Source organism: Peromyscus leucopus, chromosome 7 (assembly GCF_004664715.2).
Source record: "Peromyscus leucopus breed LL Stock chromosome 7, UCI_PerLeu_2.1, whole genome shotgun sequence".
Classification (NCBI taxonomy): Eukaryota; Metazoa; Chordata; class Mammalia; order Rodentia; family Cricetidae; genus Peromyscus; species Peromyscus leucopus.
In genome coordinates this window covers 97,752,786-97,774,491 of record NC_051069.1, presented here as the reverse complement: position 1 = coordinate 97,774,491, position 21,706 = coordinate 97,752,786, and the positions used below count along the sequence as shown (strand labels likewise).

Sequence of the window (21,706 nt, the reverse complement as noted above, 5' to 3'; positions counted from 1 at the left end):
ACACACACACACACACACACACACACACATACACACACACATGCACACACACACAATTTAACAGCAATACTATCAGCAACTCATGTGCAACATTCATGCAGCACTGTCAATAATGGGTTAGGAAAAACAAAATAACTTTCCTAAACAATCAACAATTAAAGCATAAATCTTCATGTTAGAGGGAGGGCTGAATTATCTTCCTAGTGTCAGTATGAAAAAATTCACCTCCCAAATTATAAATGGGTTATCCTATTTTAAAAATATGCATTTTAAAAAAAGATTGATTTTAGGGACTGGAGAGATGTCTCAGTGGCTAAGAGTACTGGTTGAAGCTGGGTGGTGGTGGTGCACACCTTTAATCCCAGCACTTGGGAGGCAAAAGTATCTGAGTTCGAGGCCAGCCTGGTCTACAGAGTGAGTTCCAGAACAGCCAGGGCTACACAGAGAAACCCTGTCTTGAAAACTAAAGAAACAAAACAAAGAATGTTGGTTGATCTTCCTGGGTTCAGTTCCCAGTACCCACGTGGTGGCTCACAACCATCTAGTCCTAGAGGATCCAACACCCTCTTCTAGCTTCTCTGGGTACCAGGTGTGCATGGGGAGCATAGAAATGCATACAGGCAGATACCCATACTCATAAAATAAAGAATAGAAATTTTTTAAATTTATTGTTATTATTATTTTGTTTTCCTTCCTTCCTTTTCTTTCTTTCCTCTTTTTCTTTTTTAGATAGGGTCTCACTATGTAGCTTGGGCTGACCTTGAACTCAGTATGTGGACCAGACTGGCTAAGTTCATAGAGATACACCTGTCTCTGCTTCCTGAGTGCTCATATCAAAGGTCTGCACTACCATGCCTGGTTGATTTATTTTAGTTTTAATCATGTGTATGTGTGTATGTCTCTCCTGTTGGGTCACATGCTGTGTACAGGCCCACGTGCCTCTGACTGGCTGATTTCCTGCCTCTGCCTCTCATCTCCTAGAAATGCTGGGATTCTATGAGTACCATTGCATCTAGCTTTTCACATGAGTTCCTGGGACTGAACTCATGTAGTTAGGTTTGTACAGCAAGTATTCTTATCTGCTGAACCACCACCCTGCTCAGTTCTCTCTCTCTCTCTCTCTCTCTCTCTCTCTCTCTCTCTCTCTCTCTCTCTCTCTCTCTGAGACAGGGTTTCTCTGTGTAGCTTTGGCACCTTTCCTGGAACTCATTATATTAAACTCTACCTCCCTAGTGCTGGGATTAAAGGAGTGCGCCACCACCGCCTGGCTGCTCATAGTTATCTTATATAGAAGCCATCACACCTTTAATCCCAGCACCTAGGGGACAGGGGCAGACAGAATTCAAGACCAGTTTTGTCTACTTAGTGAGTTCTAGGTCACCAGGACTACGTACCAGGACCTTGTCTTAGAACAGAACAGAACAGAACAAACAGAGGGCCAAATCTATAGCAGGATAAACATTACAGGAAGGTGTCAGGAAGTTCCCATGCATGTTATTTTTTCCGGATTTACTATTACAGTATTTGTCAACTTAAAGCCCCTTTTCCAGCCACATGTTGGGACGCACGCTATAATAGCTGCCCCTAGAAAGAGGAAGCAGGGGGAAGACACGAAGTTAAGTCCAGCCAGAGCTGTATGGTTAGACTCTGTCTCGAAACTCACACACACACACACACACACACACACACACACACACACACACACACACACACAGCGTCTCTTTTAAATTCGTTGTGATTTTTCTCATTTTGTTTCTTCTCAGAGCGATCAAAGCCAGGGCTTCATGCATGCTAAGCTCATACTTTGCCAGCTGAGCCACAGCCCTGGCCCTTTTCTCGTTATTTTGATTTACTTCTGTTTCTCTTTGATTTGTGATTGGAGTTTACTTTTCTGAAACACGGGACTCTAAAAATTTCTATTCCCCGGGCCCCATTCAACCAGGATCACCCAGGGAAGAGGAAGGGAGGAGGGGTGAGGGTCCTTCGAGGTAGTTCAACCCTCACGCTTACTCCAGAGACCTTGGAGCTGCTTGGGCATCAGAGTATGTCTGAAGTTGCCACAAGTAAAGGCAGTTAGGGATCCCTGACTGGCCCTAGGTTGGGGCTCTAGGGGCCTGAGCTGGGAGTGAGGATGGGGTTCGAGATGGGGCATCTGAGGAGTGTCAACTACTGGACCCCTTGGGGAGAGACTCGTAAAGGTATAGGAGGAACCCAAGCCAGCTGCTTTCTGGTGGTGGCCCTGAGTTTACTCACCCACCTACCTGAGATGAGACAAGGACAGGGCAAGGAGTGGGCACTACCCCACTGAGAGGGCAGTGGTGCCTGGGACTGCTTGCCCACCTGGCCTGTGCACCGCATGGTCAACAAGCCACTGCCCCTAACAGTGGAAGGGTCTAGACAGTCCCACAGATACACACGCCGGTGCCCCAAGGCCTTGGGCCATTCACCACTCCAGATGACAATCAGATAAAGAGAAGCCTGTATTGGGTCACCCAGACTGAGCGGGAGTCCCTTTTATTTGCATTTGTTGCTGGGAAGCCAGGCGCTGCAGGTGGCCCTCAATGTGGACCAGGATGGCATCCAGCATGTGAAGGACCCTAAGGACCAGGGTGCGGTCTGAGACCACTGGCTGCCGTTTCCAGTGTTTGCAGGAGCTGGAGGTCACCTGTGGGAGCTGAGAGTATAAGATCAGCGTGAGAGCGGAAGAGGGTGGGGGCGGGGGGGGGGGCAGCAATGGAGCTGGAGTGAGAGGCTGTGGGGCAGTGCCAGAGGCTGGGGAGACAGGTAATGGGTCACTGTGGATCTGCCGGGGGTTAGGTGGTCCTGGGGCCCATGGAGGCTCAATGAAGAGTGGGAGTATTAAATGGGGGCAGACGGGTCAGAGTACTGGCCCTGAGCAATGGTTAGGGATGGACTGGTGTAGACAGGGGTTCCGTAGAAATGCAAGAGTAGGACATAGGGGTGAGGACAAGGCCAGGCAGGAGGCCAACAAGGCTCTAAGCCAGGCTGATGGAGGATGTGGGTGAGCAGAAGCAGGGACTAGAGAAGACAGAGGAGAGCTGTACTGACCTGACCCTTGGCGACCCGACAACGCCACCGGTACAACATCACGCGGGAGACGACCAGCATCATGGTGGTGGTGATCGTGATCCCAGCCACGGGGTAGACGCGGTTCCCTCCCAGGGCCATCCAGTAACCAGGGCAGCCGAGACTGCTCCTGCAGCTATCCAGGCTGTTTGGCTGGCAGCCCCAGGGCTGCAAGTCCAGCCCCACTTGGTACCAGAGGGGCCGTGACCAGGCATGGCTAGGGACAGGCATCACCAGCAGGGACAGTGATGCCGCTAAGAACAGTGAGTACAGCATGGCTGCGGGCCACTGCCAGAGGCCGGAACCTGGGTACCTTGGCAACCAGCAAACACCCCTCCCCCAAGAGCAGTGCCCCCCCCCCCCTCCCCCGCTCTGAGACAGTAGGTTCCAGCTAGGCCTGTAGCCTTTCAAAACACAGCTTGGCCAGATGATGGGACATGGGGGTGGGGGGCGGCTGATCAAATAATGCAGGTTTAGGGCCAGGTCCCTTTCTCCCAGGTGGACTAGGTATGAAAAGAACCTCTTCCATGCTGGCCTCCAACTCGCCTACCGTCCCTCCTTAATCTAGGCACCCTGATGCTTATGCCTTTAAGGCTCAGTGTTCTAGGGGAGCTACCCCACAGCTTAACACACCCAGCCCAGCTCCGCACAGCATTGTGCACAGCAAGAACTCAAAAGTGTAGCTTCCTTGAAGGCCCCTGCTGGCTGCTGTCCCTGTCCCTACCCAGGCCTCTCTCAACCCTTCCTTGTTCTGGGAGCATGATTTCCCTTCTAGAAAAGCCCCTTCTTCTCAAGGTTAGAGCTTCACACACTGCCAGCACCCCTCCCGTGACTACCTTGGTGATATAGTCCACTTTCTCTAATATGACCCTACGTTATTTTCTTTAGAGATTTCTGGCTACCTACATCCTCATTCATCTTTATTCTCAAACCAGCTTCCTCCTAGCACCCAACCAAGGCCAGCCTGACAAGTTCTTGTTTGAAGTCTGCCTCTGGCTTCAAGTCTTCATTCAAACACTATTTATCAAGCACCCAAGCCCAGTGCCAGAATTCAGTGCTACAGAACAGACAAAAAAGCTCTGCCTTTTTGGGCTGAGGCTTTGGTGGGAGCAGAGACGGCTTGTAAACACTATGGTGCCGGGCACGGGCAAATGCCGTGATAAAAATAGGAACAGGCAAGGGTACCTGGGTGATTTGGAGGGCAGGGAGACTCAGTCTACTGTTGGGAACTTGCCTAGTGCCTAGCACTGAACTTGGCACCTGGAACGTACCTGATGAATAGGGAAGTTCATGTGTTCTGGGCAGGTGATGTGGGTATTGCTTTGTTCTGGTCATGTCCATGTGTTTGCTTGGGTAACTCACCAGGCAACTCAGGAGGCTGTTGATCCCTCACTGATCAGGAGCCCACTGCCCCATCCTTCCCACCACGGGATCAGTGGCTGACGGTGTTCCACCAATCCCAGTGTCGCAACTCTATGAGTAGGCAATTCCTACCACTGATTTTTAAATCCAGCAGCAGACCCTGTGAATGGGGGTCAGAGGTTCACTCTATATCCCCCAGAAACACCGACTCGGCCTTGCCTCTTGTCAGGCTATCCTGAAAATGGCTTAGTCCTGAGCTACAGTTTTGATTCCATTGATTTTTCTCTTTGGAACAAAAGGGTTGTCTGTGTGAAACTGAAGAGGACCCTGAGCATGTAAAATCCCAACCCAGCCCGGGCCCTATAGCTGCCCTGCTCGGCATGCTTTCTGTCTGGCCCTGACCTCCCTGAATCTTACACCCCAGTTATGTCTACCTTAGCGTTTATAAGGCGGTTTGGGAGCTGATCTGAGGACGACGGCCCAGCCACACCCTGACCACATCACAGCAGAGCCTGAAGTTGGACAGACACATTTATTCCCAAAGCGTAAACCCACATCAGCTCCCTTCCAGCACCCAGCCAGGGCCAGCCTGACTGCAATACCCTGCCCCAGGCCTCTAGCATTGAACATGGAGTCCCAAGGCATCCATCCATGAGTTATATGTGCATGTACATGGAACAGAGTCCTGGGTGGCACCTGGAGGTGGCCTAGAGGCAGGAGTTTCATGAGGGTGACCTGTCACAACCTCCAGAGGTAGGTAATCTCCAGCAGCAAAGTCACAGTTTAGTGGCCTGTGTGGGCAGGAGAGGAAGTTCCAGTTAGTTTCTTTCTTCCTTTCTTCCTTCCTTCCTTTCTTTTTTAATTTATTTTTATTTTTATGAGTGTTGATTGGTATTTTACCTGCATGTATGTTTATGTGGAGTTACAGACGTGAGCTATCATGTGAGTGCTGGGAATTGAACCCAGGTCCTCTGGAGGAACAGCCAGTGCTCTTTTTTTGTTGTTGTTGTTTTTAATTTTTCTTTTGGAGGGCCCCCAAAATATAACCCGATGGAACTGTGGCTTAAACCTCAATTCCTTTTCCTCATGTGTCAAACTCTTCAATGTGCCTATGGGTCCCTCATACCCTAAGCATCCTGGATTACATCTGCAACACACCAGAGATTACCCCAATCTCTAGATGACACCCTTGGGTGCATGGATCTGCCATAACTAGCCACACATTTGAGCTGTGACCATCTCAGAAAGCATGAGAGAGAATGTCAGAGTATAGCCAGTGCTCTTAACCAGTGAGCCATCTCTCCAGCCCCCAGTTAGTTTCTGAAGGACATATGTGACCGCCTGCTCCTGAGACAGCACCCTCCCTCCCCACAAAGAACTTTCTTCCGGGCAGGAGGGGAGAGCAATGGGTTCAGTGTGGCCAGAGCCCTGGGCAATAGCACGGACTTTCTGGAGTTGGGGTCAGGGTGGGGATAAGCAACAGATTAACAAAACTGCTCAGGGGTCAGAGGCAGCTTACCAAAACAGGGCTCTTAGAGCCAGGCTTCCGGTTGTGGAGGGCAAAGGTCACAGCGTCATGGACAGAGACAAAAAGATTCTGCTTTGTGATAGAGTCATCAAAGAAGTGTCCAGCCTCAAGCTGGGTGACCACAGGACCTGTGGGCAAGGAGGAGGTCCTGACATTCAGTACCATCGGGAGACCCAGTCCCCAGGAACCCTAGGAATCTCTGACTCCTGCTACCCCTGAGGCAACTTACAGCTAGAAACCTAGTCATTCCAATGTCTGTGTGTTTGGGTGTCTATTTATGTGAATATGTGTGTGTGTGTGTGTGTGTGTGTGTGTGTGTGTGTATGTGTGTGATGTCTCTGTGGGGTTTGTCTGTGTGTCTATATGTCTATGTGTGTCTATGTGTGGGGTGTGTCTGTCTATATGTCTGTCTATGTCTGTGTGTGTGTGTGTGTGCATGTCTCTGTGGGGGTGTGTCTGTGTGTCTATATATCTATGTATGTGTGTGTGTATGTGTGTGTATATATATCTGTGCAGGGGTGTGTCTGTGTGGGAGTATGTCTCTGTGTTTATAAGTCTATATGTCTATGTGTGTCTGTGTCTATATATCTATGTGTGTGTGTGTGTATATATATATCTGTGTGTGTCTGTGTCTGTGTGGGGGTGTGTCTCTGTGTGTGTGTTGCTTGCACCCAGAGGACACAGCAGGACGTCAAATGTTCTGTTCTTATGTCTCTCAACCTTAGTCCCTTGAATCGGGGTTTCTCAGTCACCCTGACCGACTAGCCGGCTCCTAGGAACCATCTGTCTCCACCCACCGAAGGCCAGCATCGCAGCACGCACAGACATGCCCGGCTTATTTTACATGGTGCTGGGGATTTGAACTCAGGTCTTCCTGTGTGGGCAGCACTGAGCCATCCCCCTAGCCCTGCTCCTGACTCCTGTCTCCCAAGGCCCGCAGTTCCAGAAAAAGATTTTTCCTTGTGCTGCCTGACAAGCCCTTGACCGGAAGTCCCGCCCCCCGCCTGGACTGCGGCTGTCCGCACTCAACGCACTGTAACAGGCTGCGATGTATACTTCCACCTCGATCTCCCGGAAGTCACGGAAAATCTGCAGCAACAAAGAGGGCGGGCCTTAGAGGGGCAGCAGTCGGGCAAGATTTAGTGGGGGAGCTCAGAGGGCAAGTGAAGGGGTCAGCTTGAGGGGTCCTAGCCGGCCATAATCCCTTACGTTCTTCAGGGTCTTAATGCACACGGTGTCCACAAAGGAAAGGGTGCTCAGGTCTAGGACGAGGCTGTGGAAGTCCGGCTGGGGCAGGCCTAGGGACTTCAGTGAGGTCATGGTTGGGGCCTTGACATCTTGATTGCTGGCGACCACATTGTCCAGCTCCTCCTCTTGGTGCACCTGCAATGGATTCAGAAGTGCTCAAGGACCATCCATGACGGAGCAAAGGTATGCACATGGTGTACACGGACACCCAGAGCCAGACAGGAACTATAAAGGCATGTAAAAATGCAGTTATATGAAGGCATGCATGGGACACATAAGGACACAGACACGGGTTGCTAGGAGAGACATGTGGATCTATAAACACAGGAGGGACATGTAGGGACACAGGAAAGCGTACTCCAACATGCACAAACTGCTTTGGTACTTCCTGGGCCAAAGCTTAACAAAGACACAAGAAGGGAAGGTGCTGGGAGATCATGTCCCACCCTTAGTTAAACAGGGTGGAGTGAACAGGGGCCTAGGGACAGACAAGATGGCCACAGGCATTCACCGGCCCACACTCATACACACCTTATACCCTGACCTGTCTGAAGCTTTGTTTGAACTTGGCATCCCTTTTTACCCCTAGATTTTCCCAATGTTCTAAGCTCTGTCCCCTATCCATGAGCATAGACTGTGTGGTCTTGTTATATCTATAAATTCAAGGTCTTCATCTAGATCAGTCTGAGATTATAGACAAGAGCCCGAGGAGAATTTGGTATCACAAGGGTCCTGCAGCGTCCAAGCCCTCACCCCATTCCTCCCATCATTAGCCCAATGCCTTCAAACCCACACTAGCAGGTCATGGCTTTTCTCATGCAGCATGTGTGGACACCCACATCTTTGCGGGTCTTGGCTGGTCCCTCCTCCACATCATTGCTTTTGATGTCTTCGGAGCTGGTGTTGACGTTGACTGAAACTGAGGAGATCTTGGAAGAGGTAGCCTAGGAGGGAAGAGGGATGATGGGAAAGTTATCCCAGGTGCCATGTGACAGCCATGCCAGGTAGACCTGGTATTGACCCTGGCATTGGGCAAGAAGCCACAGCAGGACCCAGGCTGCAGGCCTGAGAAGTTGTGACAAGAAAGGGACCTGCTGTGGTGGACGCTGAGACTAATCCAGGAGAGGAACACAACATCTCAAGAGTTTGCCCTGCCCCGCCCGGGGCTGAACCAGGGTCCCTGGGGGGCTGAGGGAGGAAGGGGAGGGACAAAGAGTAGTAAAGAGAAATGATGGGGGTGAGAAAATGGGGCCAGGACCAGACTGGGAGGAAGGCAAAGAAGAGTGCCAGAGTGGCTGAGGGTCGCGGCCGGGTCCGCAGCAGGGCTGGGCCAGGAGCTGCTGAGCGACCTGCACCTGTTTCTGGGTCTTCTTGGCTTTCTTCTTCATCCGCTTCATCTTCATCTCCTGCTTCTTGATCCGTTTCTTTTTCTGGGAGATGAGGTGGTCAACGTCCACACCACACTAGACACCAAGGCAGAGGCAGGGTTTGGGTACTCTGGGAGATGACGATATTCAGATCCCCCCACCACACACGCAAGCAGGGGGACCCCAGCCTCACCTTCTGCTTCAGTGAGTCACTGTAGAGCTCAGCATTGGCAAAGTAAATGGTGGCCGAGGAGCGGAAGATCTTCACGCCAGGGATCTCCTTGGCCTGGAGACGAGGTGGCATTGGGGCGGCCGAGCTTTCTTTGCCTTCCACTGAATCCTCCTCGCTCAGTCTCCCCTCTTAGCCTGCTGCCCTCTGCCCCCAGCTTGTGACTGATGCCCTGCCAGGAGTCTGGGCCAGGAGCCTGGCGACATCACCCTCGCCCTGCGCTGCACAGAGCCGCGCCCTCCCGACCCTCCCGTCTTAGACCAGGTTTTGCGGTTCAGCTCTCAGCGCCCGTTCCTGAGCCTCCCATCCCTGCCCTCTGCTGTTTTCCGCACACCGCCGACAGAAGAAGCCACCCTAAGCTCCCTCCACTCCCACCTCCCCAGTTCTCACCTCATCCCACCCCCAGCCCAGGTCTCTCCCCGGCATTTGGGCTGTACCACGCGGGCCGCCTCCCAGTCACCTGGCTGCTCCCCTCCGTCTTCTCCAACACCGAGACCCCCCATTCTCCTCTGCATTCTGCCTAATCACACTGCAGTCGGCCTCCAAGGCTTATTTTATTCCCGACTCTCACACAACCTTTGTTCTCAGAACATGACATGAGGCTCTTTATATGAACTAGCAACTGGGGAGTTTGTATTCCCACTGAGCAGACCAGGAAACAACCTCCCCGACATCCTGTGCCGCCCCCGCCCCCAACCCCTCCATTCTCTTGACCCAGGGGTACTCTACAGGGTAGGGCTTGTTCTTCTGGCCCCAAGACTGATCTATCCACTTATGCCCTGAAGAGGGTCACAGACCCAAACTCCCCTTTTCAAATTCCAAGAACCAAAGCCAAAATGCTCCCAGTGTGTGTGTGTGTGTGTGTGTGTGTGTGTGTGTATGTGTGTGCGCACGCACCTTGCATGTGAAGACATTGGGTGGCTCCTCGCCATTGAGATAGGGTCTCTTACCGAACCTGGAGCTTACCAATTGGCTAGACTAGCTGGCCAGTGGGCCCCAGAGATCCATCTGTCACTGCCTTCTGAGCCCTGGGGTTACAGACACACATGCTGCTATGCCTGGCATTTATGTGGGTGCTGGGGACCCAAATTCAGGTCTTCATGTTTATAAAGCCAACAGTGTACCCTCTGAGTCCTTTTCCCAGCCCATCCCCCAGTGTTCTTGTCCATGTGGAAGGGAATCAAAAGGGCCCGTTTACCCTGTCTGCCCCAACCGTCCATTTAGTCCTGCCACTCACCCCTGAGTATTCTGCCACGTCTCTATAAATATCCGTGTCTGGCACCTGCCCCAGGACAGAGTAATGGGGCCTGAGGAGAGAGTTAGGGGCGGAAAAAGGAGGCAAAGAAAAGGCCATGAGAGGGGAATGAGGAACTTGGGGTGTCCCCAGAGATGTAAGGAAGGTTGTGGAGAGACAGTGTGAAACTTACTCCCTCACCAAGTCTGGATTGGGAGTACCAAAAGGAGTTGACTCACAGCTGCATCCGGATCACCACGAGCAGCAGGGAGAATACTATGGAAACCGCCAGGCCAATGTCCAGATTCAGCAGGATGGTGGCCACAAAGGTCACCAGCCAGATCAGCTGATAACAAAAGGACAGGGGTCAAAGGGTCCTCTGGCACTAGAGGCCCAAAGCCCAGTCCTGGGCTCCCAAGCACCTCACCAGGTCCACTCGATTTGCCTTCCAGAGAGAGCAGATGTCAGAGAACTGCTTCATCATGCCCTTTAGATTCACAATAATGACGGCTGCCAGGACGGCCTGGGGCAGGGAGAATGTCACTAGGGTTACTGAGAGGTTCCTAGAGGCTGGCAGCCTCTACCACCCAGGCACGACCCACCCAGACTGGCCAAGCACTTGGGCAGAGCCCATCCTACAACCAGCTACCACCCACACTAGCCTTAACCCCTTGAAGCTGATTAGAAAGTTCTAACCCTTGACCGCTAATTCCAGATTGTGTCCCCACGAGCTCAACCTTGTATCTCTGAGCCCCTCACACGGAACTAGACTGACTGAAGGCTGGCTGGGAGGGATGGAGACTCACCTTGGGCAGGTCTCGGAAGAGTTCCCCAATTTTGACGATAATGAGGAGGATGAACAGGGAAGATACGGCTCCGGCAACCTATCGGGTAGGGGTTAGCAGGGGGTGAAGGTGAGGAGGGGTGGGCCACCCTGGCCGAACGGCACGCTCACCCAGACGGACATACACCCACAGCTGGCCCACCCTGGCCGAACGGCACGCTCACCCCGATGGTGTGCCCGCACACGCATGCCCACACCTGAGGCCCACCTGCGTGTTGCCCCCAGTGCTCTCCTGTACCAGGCTCCGCGACATGGAGCAGCTCACGGGGAAACACTGGAAGAAGCTGCCAATGAGGTTACTGAGGCCAAGGGCCACCAGCTCCTGTTGGGGGAGTGTGGTGTGAGAAGCACTGCCAGGGATGCCAGGTCACTCTCCTGGTATGTCTAGGCGGACACACTCCCAACCCCCATTCCTGCTCAGTGGCCTCCAGTATCTGGCTGTTGTCCCAAACATCCCATTCTCTCACCCTTATCACTTTCAAGTCCTGCCTGACCCTTCTCTCGCTCACTCCTGTCATCTGGGCCTGTGTACACCTGTATGTCCCCGCACGATCCGAATCACAGACCTGGTTACTGTCCACACGGTAGCCATGCCTCAGGGCAAAGATCTTCCCGAGTGAGATGGCGATGGCGAAGCCCACCACAGCGATGGCAAAGGCGTTTCCCACAAGCTTTGCAAACAACTCTGTCTTGGGTGGCACTGGGGGTATCAGCCTGGGAGGGACATCGGTGAGGTCGGAGAACCGCTCTGGCTCTGGCTGCCCCACCTCCCTGACGGCACCAGCGCTTACCCTGTGGTGATGTTGCCCACCACGTCGATCTGGAATCTTTCATTCAGATTTGCACCAAATGAAATACCAGTGGCCCCAATGAGCTGTGGAGACAGGACAGAATTAGGGGAGGGAGGTCCTGCCAGTATCATAAGGGGGGAAGGGTAAACCATTATGGGGGACAGAAATCTTTTTCTGAGGAAGAAGCTGTGGATAGGGGGAGAGGTAAACATTACCATGTGAGGAAAGGGATAGGCTGCCCAGGCTGGTAAAAAGCCAGTAATGGGGTTCCCTGCTGCAGTCGCCCCACAACACCCAGGAATCCTGACAGTGGGCACCCCATCTGGTCCTCAGATACCTGGAGGTTGTGTACTGGCAGTGCAGATCTGCCCTCCCTTCCCCTTCTCCTCCGCCCACCGTGCCCTGGCACCCGAACCAACCGTGAGCAGTTCCCCAGGTATGGGCAGGGGCAGATGCCGCTTTAACTTTTCATTCAACAGTTTCACCATCACAAGCACCACTCCGGCCACAAGTGCCGTGACCACGGTGCCGGGCACAGTCTGCGGCAGCTTTGAGCAGACCTCCAGCACTGTCTGAGGAGAAGCGGTGTTATAGCCAGGGTTCACGGTCACGGGGCCCGGCACGCCTGCCCTCCCTCGCCCCACCCTCACTCACATAGATAACGGACAGCGGCCCAGAGTACGTGGTCAGTTTGATGCCGAACACATACTTGAGCTGCGAGACAAGGACTTGCACAGAGGCGGCTGTGGTGTAGCTGCGGACCAAAGGCTCCGACAGGTAGGTGACCACGAAGCCGAAGTGCACCAGGCCCAGCCCCACCTGTTGGGGGGTCAGGGAAAGTCAGGGAGGCAGAAATCATTAGGCCAGAGGGATCAGAGGGACAAATGACAGCCAGAAGACATGGGGTAAGGCAGACACTAAGGGGTGGCTGTTCCGAACCTGGAAGAGGCCGACCAGGAAACTGAGTGTGTAGGCCACCTGCACTCGGGCATCATCAACCGTGGCGTTCAAGCCTTGCACAAAGGCCCCGTCTGCAGTCAGGGTTTCTGTCACGCCGCCCACCATCACGGACATCACAGCAAAGGTCCCTGAAGGGGCAGGACAGGGCGGGTCTGAGGGAAGAGGATGCTGCCCTGCTCTGGAGCTCTGCAGAGCCAGACAGACATCCCATCCCGAACAAATATCCTTGGCCTACAGTTATACAAATGGAGACAGCACTGGTTAGACATGGCCAAGGTCAGAAACGACCCTTGAGCTCACGAGCTCTTAAGGCTAGCCTGTAATGGTGACCTCATCTCACCACCTTGTCTCACCGGGGTCTAGTGTTCTGGGACACAAAGGCTCTCTGGGAGCAAGAAAAGGATCGTAGCCGGGCTGGACAGGCCTCTCGGAACTCCCAGGCCCCATGAACTGTCTCATTCACCCGGAAGCCAGGGCTTAAGAGATATTCTGAACTTGTAACTCTATAGTCAGTTTCCTAGTCCTTCTTGGGGTGGTCCATATGCTATTCTCTTAGTGACCTAACACCCACACTGCCCTCTTCCCCAGGCTGCCCAGCCCAGCCTGCCCCTCCCCTCTACACAAGACACCCTCTATGAAAAGCTAGGCCTGACTTCACTTACCCACAGAGATGTGTCGAGAGGTACCAAATAGGAAATAGACGAAGACGGGGTAGAAAGAACTGTACAGGCCAAACATAGGAGGTAATCCCGCCAGGAGGGCGTAGGCCAGGCCTGGAGGCAGAAGGTTGTAATGCAGACTTGGAGAACAGGGTCTCAAAAAGGTAGGGGAATCCAAGCCCCGGGTTCAGGGGCCATAGTTCCAAGAACAGGGCCAGGGCTCCTGGTTTGGGGTTCCACAGACCACAGAGCTTACAGTCCAGGCTGCTGAAGGTTAGCTCACCCTGTGGAAGCTGCATGATGGCCACACTGAGGCCAGATAACAGATCACCCAGGAGCCAGTCACGCACAGGATACCGGGGTAACCAGCCCAAGACTGGGACATAATGGAGCAGAAGAGCATGGGCCCGAGCACGGGAACATCTGGGGACATAAGAGTCTGTTAGAGCCAGGACGTGGGTCCTGCCAGAACACCCCAGTCCTTTACCCTCATCGTTACCGAAACCAGGCTCGCCACTGGTAGGTCTTGGTCACTGGGCCCCAGTGCCCCAGATCCTCGAGCTGCCCCTGGGTCAGCAATGGCCTTTCCACATGGTAGTCTCGTCTTTGCAGCTCCATCTCCTGGGCTGCAGACAGGAGTGCCTGTGTCTGTTGCGTCCCGTGGTCTAGAGAGGTGAGGTCACAGCCACACAGTGAGGATTCCCGCGTCCCAACGTTCCCTACACTTCTACCTGGGACCACAGTGTCGCACACCTGAGTTTCCCAGGCTCAAAGATCAAGGGTAGATCCAACCCTGCTGGTCCCCGAGGGCCCCGTGCTCACACCCAGGCAGGGGCAGTACCTGAACTTTGGCTGCTGGAAGCCTCTTTCTGGGCCAAAGTCTCTCCAGGAGGGAGAGTGGGATGACCACGACTTAAACATCCAGCTCAGGTGTGGCTGCCCAGCCCTGAGTACCACTCCAAGTTCATGTCCAGGTCCGGGTCCAGGTTCAGACCGGCTCCGCCTCCCAGCCCCTACCTCTCCCGGCCTCTTGCCTTCCCTGAACCAATTCCTGTCCGGTCCTTTTTCCAGTCAGCTGTACCATAGGCCCTGACTCACTGGCAGAGAGCAAGTTTAGAGAAAGGACCGAGCAAACCAAAGATCTGTAAGCAATACTGCCCCAAGCTTTAGGACAGGGCCCACCTAGACACCTCTATCTCCAGGGTCCAAGCTCTCACCTCCAGAGACAGGCTCCCACTTGAAGTAGGGAGAATTCACCTGGAAACAAGAATTTTCAGAAGCCAATCCTACCTAGAGGGAACCCTTCCCAGAGAGCCATCACCAGCCAGGCAAGTTCTGACCTGGGGGTGAATCTCTGGGAGGTAGTGGGAGAAGGGGGTGAAGGAGGGAAAAGGTTCTCCTCATCTGGGGAGTTCTCTCAGAAGAAACTGAGCTGGGGGAGACTCCATATGGAATGCAGCTCTCCTCTGCGAATATATTTCGGGGAGTGGGCTAAGTCTGGAAGGTGAACTAGCATTTGGGGAAAGTTTTCATCTGTCAGTTCTGATCTGGAAGCAGCTACAACCAGGGGACAGGATCCCACCAGAGGGGTAGGACTCACCTGGGAAGAGCCTCTAACGGGGTGTCCAAGTTGGAGGAGGGAGCAGAGCAAGCACAAGGAGGATCCTCCGGGGTTCTCTGCACCGCGGGCTGGCCAGACCTCAGGGCCCCTCTCCCCTCCTTCTAGATCACTCAAGTCTTCTTAAAGGGCTCCCTCCCCTTACGAGGCAGCACGCGCCCGGGGGCGGAGCCTTGATCCTCGGCCCCGCCCTTTGGGAGGGTACAAGGGCCCTGAGCGCCAGAGCGCTCACAACCACGCTGCCTCCGGCCGCCGCTGGTCCACGGCCAGGGGAGAGCCTGTCTCGCAGCGGTCCGTCTCCCGGTCCCAAGGCGCCCAGCCGGCGCACCTCCAGCCGGCGCACCTCCTGGGCCTGGGCTCCTTGGCAGGCAGCAACCTCCCTGCGACCCCGCTGGTCAGCACTCCAGGGACTTTCCGCCTCAAGAGCTAGGGTCGCGCCGGATCCCGCCCCCATCCCTCGCTGCTGATGGACAACCACCAGCGGAAAATCGGCAAGGCGGTAAACTGAGGCTGTGCAGGCGGGAAATGCCTGCTGGGAATTCGGCGGTTCCCTTTCAGAACTGACCTAGGCCGGCGCGGGGGCGGGTCACAGGACTGCTAACGTTTCGTGGACACGTGGGATTCGGGCGGCGCCCTGTAACTCACCGGACCCATCGGACAGCCCCATTGCCCTCAGGTAGCTCGAGTGCCGCTGTTGGGACAGCTCCCGCGGGAGGCCACTACCGGCGGGAAGGTGGCGCCAGGCCGGGAACGAGGCCGGCATCACGCTCCACCGCCAGGATGTGCATGCTCAGACCAATGAGAATTCTAGGGTGGAACCTAAGTCGTACTCTCCGGGCGGGGCGAGCCCGGAGATTGGGGGTTTAACCCTTTCCTTCCCGGAGGCCTAGTTTACGTCTTCCCCCGCAACACTAGTCGGTCGCAGCCAAATAACCAGCTGCCTGGAGCGAGGACTGTAACTAAGGAGCTGTGCTACGCTCGGCCAATAATGTGTCTCCGTGCCCCTGAATGAATGGACCCAATCTTACGTTCTGGCTCTGTGGAGGCCCCCGTAGTGCAGGGGAGAAATCCTTGAATGATCTGGATGCCTAGAAGTGTAAGCAGGGACCCCAACCTCAACTGTGGGAAATCTAGGTCTGTAGGGTCTCTCAGGGACCCCCAAGCTGTGAGCACCACCTCTCTTTACCTCTAAGACCGGGCACAGTGGTCCTCAAGACCTCCAGCCCACTCCCCCCCCCACACACACGTTTCTCTGTAGCCCTGGCTGTCCTGGAACTCTCTCTGTAGAGCAGGCTGCCCTCTGTATCAGCGATCCACCTGCTTCAGCCTCCTGAGTGCTGGGATTAAAGCATTCACTACTCGCTTCTCAAGGCCTCCCTTTCAGTTCTGGCTGCCTATGCTGCAAATGGAGCTGGGAGGGTCCCTTCCCACGCTGGAAACCCACCCCAGCCAGCGAGCTAGGAAGGGAAGGAAGCTCCTCTGGGCTTTCAAGCTTCTGGCTAGATCCAAGTCAGAAGGACCAGGAAGAGTGTGGGTGGGAAAGGCACACACCGAAAAGCAACTCCTAGGTTTAGTTTGACAAATGGGCAGGACCACAGATGTCGGGCTCCAGATAGAAGGGAGCCCACACACTACTGCCTAGCCCCGGAAGGAGGCTTCTCGTGCCCAGCTCCTGTCTCTAACTTCAGGCTCCAGTCACAGGGCGAGAGGCCATATTTCAGAAAGAAATAGGAACCTGGTCCAAATCTGCCATGAAATGGGCTAAAAATAACTGGGTGTTTTGGAGGGAGGAGGGCTCAAATTCTTTCAAAGGTCATTCTGGGTGAACCTTTCATAGCAACAACCATCTTACATCTGAAACAGAAAGAGGAACAAGTGTTTTCTATAGAAGTTTATTCCCAAAACAGAGCGCGGCTTCCCGGAACAGTTTACACAGACAGGAAAGAGGGCCACTGTGCTGAAGGGGGACCCCAGAGACGGTGTCTACAGAACCTAGGACATAGCGAGGACACTCCCCCGCAGACAGGCCACCCAGCCTTGAAGGGCAGAAGTCAGGTCAGCCTGGTAAGGAGAGCTAGGGACCTGGCTGGTAGGATTTGGCACAGGCAGTGAAGTGGGATTTTTGAATCTCAGAAACCACCTCCCAAGTGTACACATGGGGTGGAGGCGGCGGCGGCGGCATTTGCACAGAACCCTAGCCCTGAGTCTCCTTCAGGGTGTGCGGTTAAACAGAAGACTCAGCTGACCTTTGACCTGGGAAAGGTCAGGGTTAGAAGCCCCCCTCAAGATGGCCAGGTCCAGGGGCATCGCAGGTGGGTCTTCCAAGCCCCTCTCCCACTTCCCCTACCTTTCACTTGTAAACAAATGGGGGGGCATTCCCAACTGTAAACAAAGTGTCTAAGTTCAGTGTTTTCAGTTGTAGACAGTAAATAAAAACCAACAATGTAAAAAAATAATCTTGACCTGTAAACAAAGTAACAAAAATGTAAAGTCCCCAGTCGTGGGCATCAGACAAATAACAAAGAGTTTTATGAACAGGATCCTAACAGTCATTCTTCTCTCTGTAAGGGACTAACCGGTCGGCAGTCACTGCTCTGCCTGTGCCAGGAGGATCCTGTCAGCAGTGGGAGGCCGGGGCACCTACATTCTGGGTCTTGGATCCCCTTGTTCCTGCTCCCGTCGCCCGCCCCACTCACCCCTCAGGGGGGCAGTGTTGCTCGGGCAGGGGAAGAAGCAGGGACAGAGGGGTGGCCCCTCCACCCACCCCCTGGTAGGAATGTCTGATTAGAGGCCCACGTCCCTCCCCAAGGGAGAAAGGGAAGCCTTGATCTGTAAACATGACTCTGCTGCTCCCCTGGCACCCGCAGCAGCAGCCCTAGGTCTTAAGGCAGTAGGTGGCAGGGACTCCAGGTAATATACACCCACATCCACGGGGTGGTGGCACAAATGAGCCCCGGAGGGGGTGGGAGGACCCCTGTTTCGAAGACCAACCCCCAAACACAAGAGTTTGGCCTTTGGGGCCTTGGAGAAAATGCAAAGGTCAAATCTGCACTCTGGGCCCCAACAATGTTCAGATCAGTGTGGGGATGAGTCAGGAGAGAGTGTCCCACCTGTCCACTCCACCCGTGAGATGGAAAAGAAGAGCAGATGGTTTCTAAGGACCCAAATGAGGCCAGCTGCATCTCTCTCCCATCCCCTTCCCCTTCCAGCCCAGTCTCAGACCCCTGGGAGACAGAAAAGCTGAAAAATAACATAAGCATATCTCTCTGGTTCCAAAGGTACAAAAGTATAAAAGTCCTCCCTTCAGCCCCCACCCTGCACCTGTCACACGCATGCCCACAGATGCGCATGGGACCTTCATACTGCACCACACTGGGTCGAGGGGAGGGCTTGAAGGCTGCCTTGGATCAGTCCTGACGTTTCTTCCATCAGCCCAAATCCTCTGCTGTCCTTGGTGGCTCCTCATCTGCGGGTCGGCCCCTCAGGAGTGACCTTCACTTCTGGGAACTCTGTCGAGTTGAATGTAGAAACGGAAGGCCAGGGCTAAGAGGAGCGTTCCCTGTCAGCCCTCAGCCCCTGCATGCCCACGCCAGGATTCTGAGCCCTCCAAATGCCCATGTGGACCTCCACTCCCTAGCCTCATTAGCAAGTGGCTGCCTAGGTCTCTCAGGGTTTAGGAAGCCACTTTCTACACAGACACTACACGAAGCGTCGGTAAGCCAGATAAGGTCACAGATCTCCACATTTCAAGGAGTTTGTTTCTATAAACTAACTCTACAGACGAAGAGCTGCTGTGTAGCTTGTACTGTGCCAGGGTCGGAGATGAGGGATGGAATGCAAACCCAAACTCTTGTGACTCTAAAGCCTGGGTCCCTACTCAGTCCTGGCACTTCTGCAGAGCCCAAGGCTAGACTGCAGGGGACCCAAGTGGGTTGTCTGTTTCTCACCCTTCCCTTTCAGCATCCCTCTAGAACTCCAGGCCCCCAAGCCCTGCTTCCTCCCCCCTCTCTGTCCTCTCAACATTGGGCCCTGCCAGTCCTCTTGGTCCCCTGCCCCATCCCCAGAGACCCTCTTCCCTCAGGTCATCTCTCACCCAGAGCTTGACCTGGCAGTTTCTCCTGGACAGACAACTCTCCTATTGGCTGGTAAGACCTGGCAACTCCCCGGCCGGGCCCTGCTCACTCTGGGTCTGGCAGCGCTTTTCCCTGCTCCCCCTTCCTTCTTGGATTCCTGTGTATCCAGCCACTTGTGCTAGCTCTGAAAATCAACCCGTGGATGCTCTGTAGGCCTTGAGTTGTACTGTGCCTAACTCCACGGTGCCCACAGGGGGGAGCAGTTTCATGCTGATGGAATACAGCACGGAGTGAATGACTTCCTCTAAAGTGACTCCTCTGTCTGGCATAACATGCTAGTGTTCCATATGACCTCTTAGGCGGGGCTTTCGGAACAAAGATTCCTCTCATTGCCTCATGCAAATGCCGGGCGGGATATTTCGTACTTTGATGCCTTGACCCCTGCCTACACCCTCCACTAAGTGCCAGCCTTTGGGGGCACTTTTGGGATGTGTAGGGTTGGGAAGCTGGCCCTAACCATACAGCCAGCAAGTTCCAGCTAGTTCTGTTCCCATGTCATGCTAGAACTGTTCCTAACACGTGGCCCCCCTGGCTGTGCTGAACCTTGGGGTAACCCATATCTGTGGGCCAACTCCCAATTCATTCTGCAGTGGAACTCAGGGGTGGGCACATGGGGAAGCTGCTCCAAGCTGACGAGAGTGTGAACAGGTGTCTGGGCCCCGCTTACTCTGAATCCGGGGACAACTCCGAGATGCTGTGGGATGTGGCTGAGCGAGGTGTGGAAGGCCCAAGTGCAGAGGCTGTGGCCGAAGGCGTGGCAGTGGTGTGAGGGCCCGAGGGCGTGCTTGAGGACTGCACAGAAGACAGGGCTGAGGAGTTGAAAGAGGCAAGGATAGAGGAGAGAATGTCCAGTTGCTCTGTGGAGGGGCCATGGTTCGGGCCACTGGCCGGGTCCTCCCTGGCTCTGAGAAGCTGTGGGGCTGGTCCAAGGGCCTCTCGTGAGGGATGCCGACTAGGCACCTGGTCCAGCCGCTCCCGAGAGTTCGAGATCCTAGATAGAGAGTCCAGGGGCCGAGATGGTAAGAGGGGGTCCCTTGAGAGTTGCCGCTGTGGAGATGGGGCCAAAGGTGGGTGATGTGGGTCAAGGTCCCGGTTGCGGCGGGGTGGGGGCAGTGTGCTCAACCATTCTCGGGGTGCCCCTAAGTCCAATGCATCCCGTGACCCAAAGCGTCCAGCCATAGTGCCAGGGTAGTCCCGGGGTGGCTGCCTCCGTGGTAGGGTGCTGCCCCGATCTCTGGGCTCCAGGCGGACTGGTGTAGCATCCAGGTGTTCCTGGGAGCCTGGCCGGCTCAGGGGATGCAAAACGGGGGCAGGAACCGGAACTTCCTCTAGTCTCTCCCGGCTCAGCTGTCGCCTCAGGAGCAAGTCCAGCTGTTCTCGAGAAGAGTAGCGGCTGGCTGGCTGCGAAAGGCTACCTGTGCCCCCACCTGCATAGATGCGACCATAGGAGGCAGCCGGAACAGCACGGTGGCCCAAGGTAGCTGCACGGCACCAGGATAGCTCAGGAGTGCCTCGAGTCTGGGACACCAGTGGGTACTGCAGCCTGTTCTTCAGGATGCCTGTGGAGGAATTGGGGACAGGTGTATGACAAAGAGCAGGCAGGGATCTAACCAAGGAAGTGCCAGTTCCTGGGATCTTGTACAGAACTAAGGTCAGAGGCAGCCAGAGTCCTAGACAGACAGAGTAGGAGGTAGTAATCTTGTGAGTCAAGCTAGGGCAGTCATGGGGCAGGGGCAGGGCAGACTCCCGAGAAGTCAGACTCAGGATAACTCTAAGTCGTGGAAATGTGGGCCTGGGTCAGAAGGGCAGGAATTCCCTGGGTTGGGGCAGGATCGGTCTCCAATGCTCCCGTGATGCAAGACCAAGGACAGAAACCTCTGTGCTGGTGCAGGGACAACCTTGGGGACTGCTACAGCCAGTGTAGAGACCAAGAGCTTCCAGACCAGAGCAGGAGCTCTGGGCTCTGAGGCTCAACAGCCTCTATGGGTTTGCACCATGAGTGGGAATGGAGAAATGGAAGGAAGATGGCGTCTGAGGATCCAGGAGTACAAGGCAGGATCTGGAGGGGCGGGGACTCCATGGATCAGGCAGTCTCTGGGGACCATGAAGCAGGGTTGAGGAACAGGAGCCTGTCAGACTGGAGCAAGGTGACCTCCCCATTTGGGATCAGGAAGCTGAATTCCCACCGAGTCTGGGCCTAAGCAGCCTTCAGGACTCCTACAGTCAGGGCGAAGGACCAGGAAAGGTCATACCTTTCCTCTGCCGCTGGGCCCGGCCCATTGAGGTCTCATCCCCACTGGTCAGGGCCAGATCTGGCTGGTTGTTGTTGGCTGCGTCTTTGTCGGTGTGTACTCCCAGGCGCCTTTCAGAGCCCCACGCCTGCAGAGCACACGGGGCCGCCTCGCACTCTCCCAGGGCTGGCCAGTAGGTCAGGAGGTCATTGCCGTCCATATCTGTGAAGCCAGAGCAGGTTACAGGAGCTCTGGCTTGACTCCAGGGTCTCCTAACACTTGTGATCAGACTCAGTGACCCCTGCACCTAAGGACGCTTCAAGCCCTGGCTGTCCTCACTGAGGACAGGAAAGGGAGAAAGCTGGCGAGATGGCTGGGCAAGGAGGCAAAGCACTTGGCCACCAGGCCTGTTAGC

General features: G+C 54.7%; 3 protein-coding genes across 8 annotated transcripts in view; all 3 read right to left on the bottom strand.

The window, feature by feature from the left end:
* Nucleotides 1-2,467: 2,467 nt before the first annotated feature.
* Tmem89 (transmembrane protein 89) lies at nt 2,468-3,394 on the bottom strand. Its single transcript, XM_028887071.2, has 2 exons — nt 3,070-3,394; nt 2,468-2,674 (listed from the first exon to the last, which is right to left on the bottom strand). The coding sequence occupies exons 1-2, from the start codon at nt 3,361-3,363 to the stop codon at nt 2,489-2,491; spliced, it is 480 nt and encodes a 159-aa protein (XP_028742904.1). The 5' UTR covers nt 3,364-3,394; the 3' UTR covers nt 2,468-2,488.
* Nucleotides 3,395-4,962: 1,568 nt separating this feature from the next.
* Slc26a6 (solute carrier family 26 member 6) lies at nt 4,963-16,165 on the bottom strand. 3 transcript variants are annotated; one of them, XM_028886933.2, is made up of 21 exons: nt 15,573-16,165; nt 13,809-13,974; nt 13,593-13,732; nt 13,313-13,423; nt 12,630-12,778; nt 12,345-12,509; nt 12,110-12,262; nt 11,691-11,773; nt 11,466-11,613; nt 11,108-11,221; nt 10,862-10,939; nt 10,483-10,578; nt 10,295-10,401; nt 10,059-10,128; nt 8,786-8,878; nt 8,581-8,688; nt 8,065-8,169; nt 7,187-7,360; nt 7,012-7,066; nt 5,969-6,105; nt 4,963-5,240 (listed from the first exon to the last, which is right to left on the bottom strand). In XM_028886933.2, the coding sequence occupies exons 1-21, from the start codon at nt 15,688-15,690 to the stop codon at nt 5,226-5,228; spliced, it is 2,385 nt and encodes a 794-aa protein (XP_028742766.1). In that variant the 5' UTR covers nt 15,691-16,165; the 3' UTR covers nt 4,963-5,225. The 3 variants fall into 3 exon arrangements, with proteins under 3 accessions (XP_028742766.1, XP_028742767.1, XP_028742768.1); XM_028886934.2 differs by having other exon boundaries at nt 14,151-15,665; XM_028886935.2 differs by having other exon boundaries at nt 14,910-15,665.
* Nucleotides 16,166-16,803: 638 nt separating this feature from the next.
* Celsr3 (cadherin EGF LAG seven-pass G-type receptor 3) overlaps nt 16,804-21,706 on the bottom strand; it is a 29,320-nt gene continuing 24,417 nt past the window's right edge. For all 4 annotated transcript variants that reach the window (XM_028886931.2, XM_028886932.2, XM_037207933.1 and 1 more), the window contains 3 exons: nt 21,313-21,513; nt 19,728-20,619; nt 16,804-18,436 (listed from right to left, as the gene is read on the bottom strand). In XM_028886931.2, the coding sequence (XP_028742764.2) occupies nt 18,409-18,436; nt 19,728-20,619; nt 21,313-21,513 (1,121 nt within the window). In that variant the 3' untranslated portion in view covers nt 16,804-18,408. The remainder of the gene's footprint in view (nt 18,437-19,727; nt 20,620-21,312; nt 21,514-21,706) is intronic.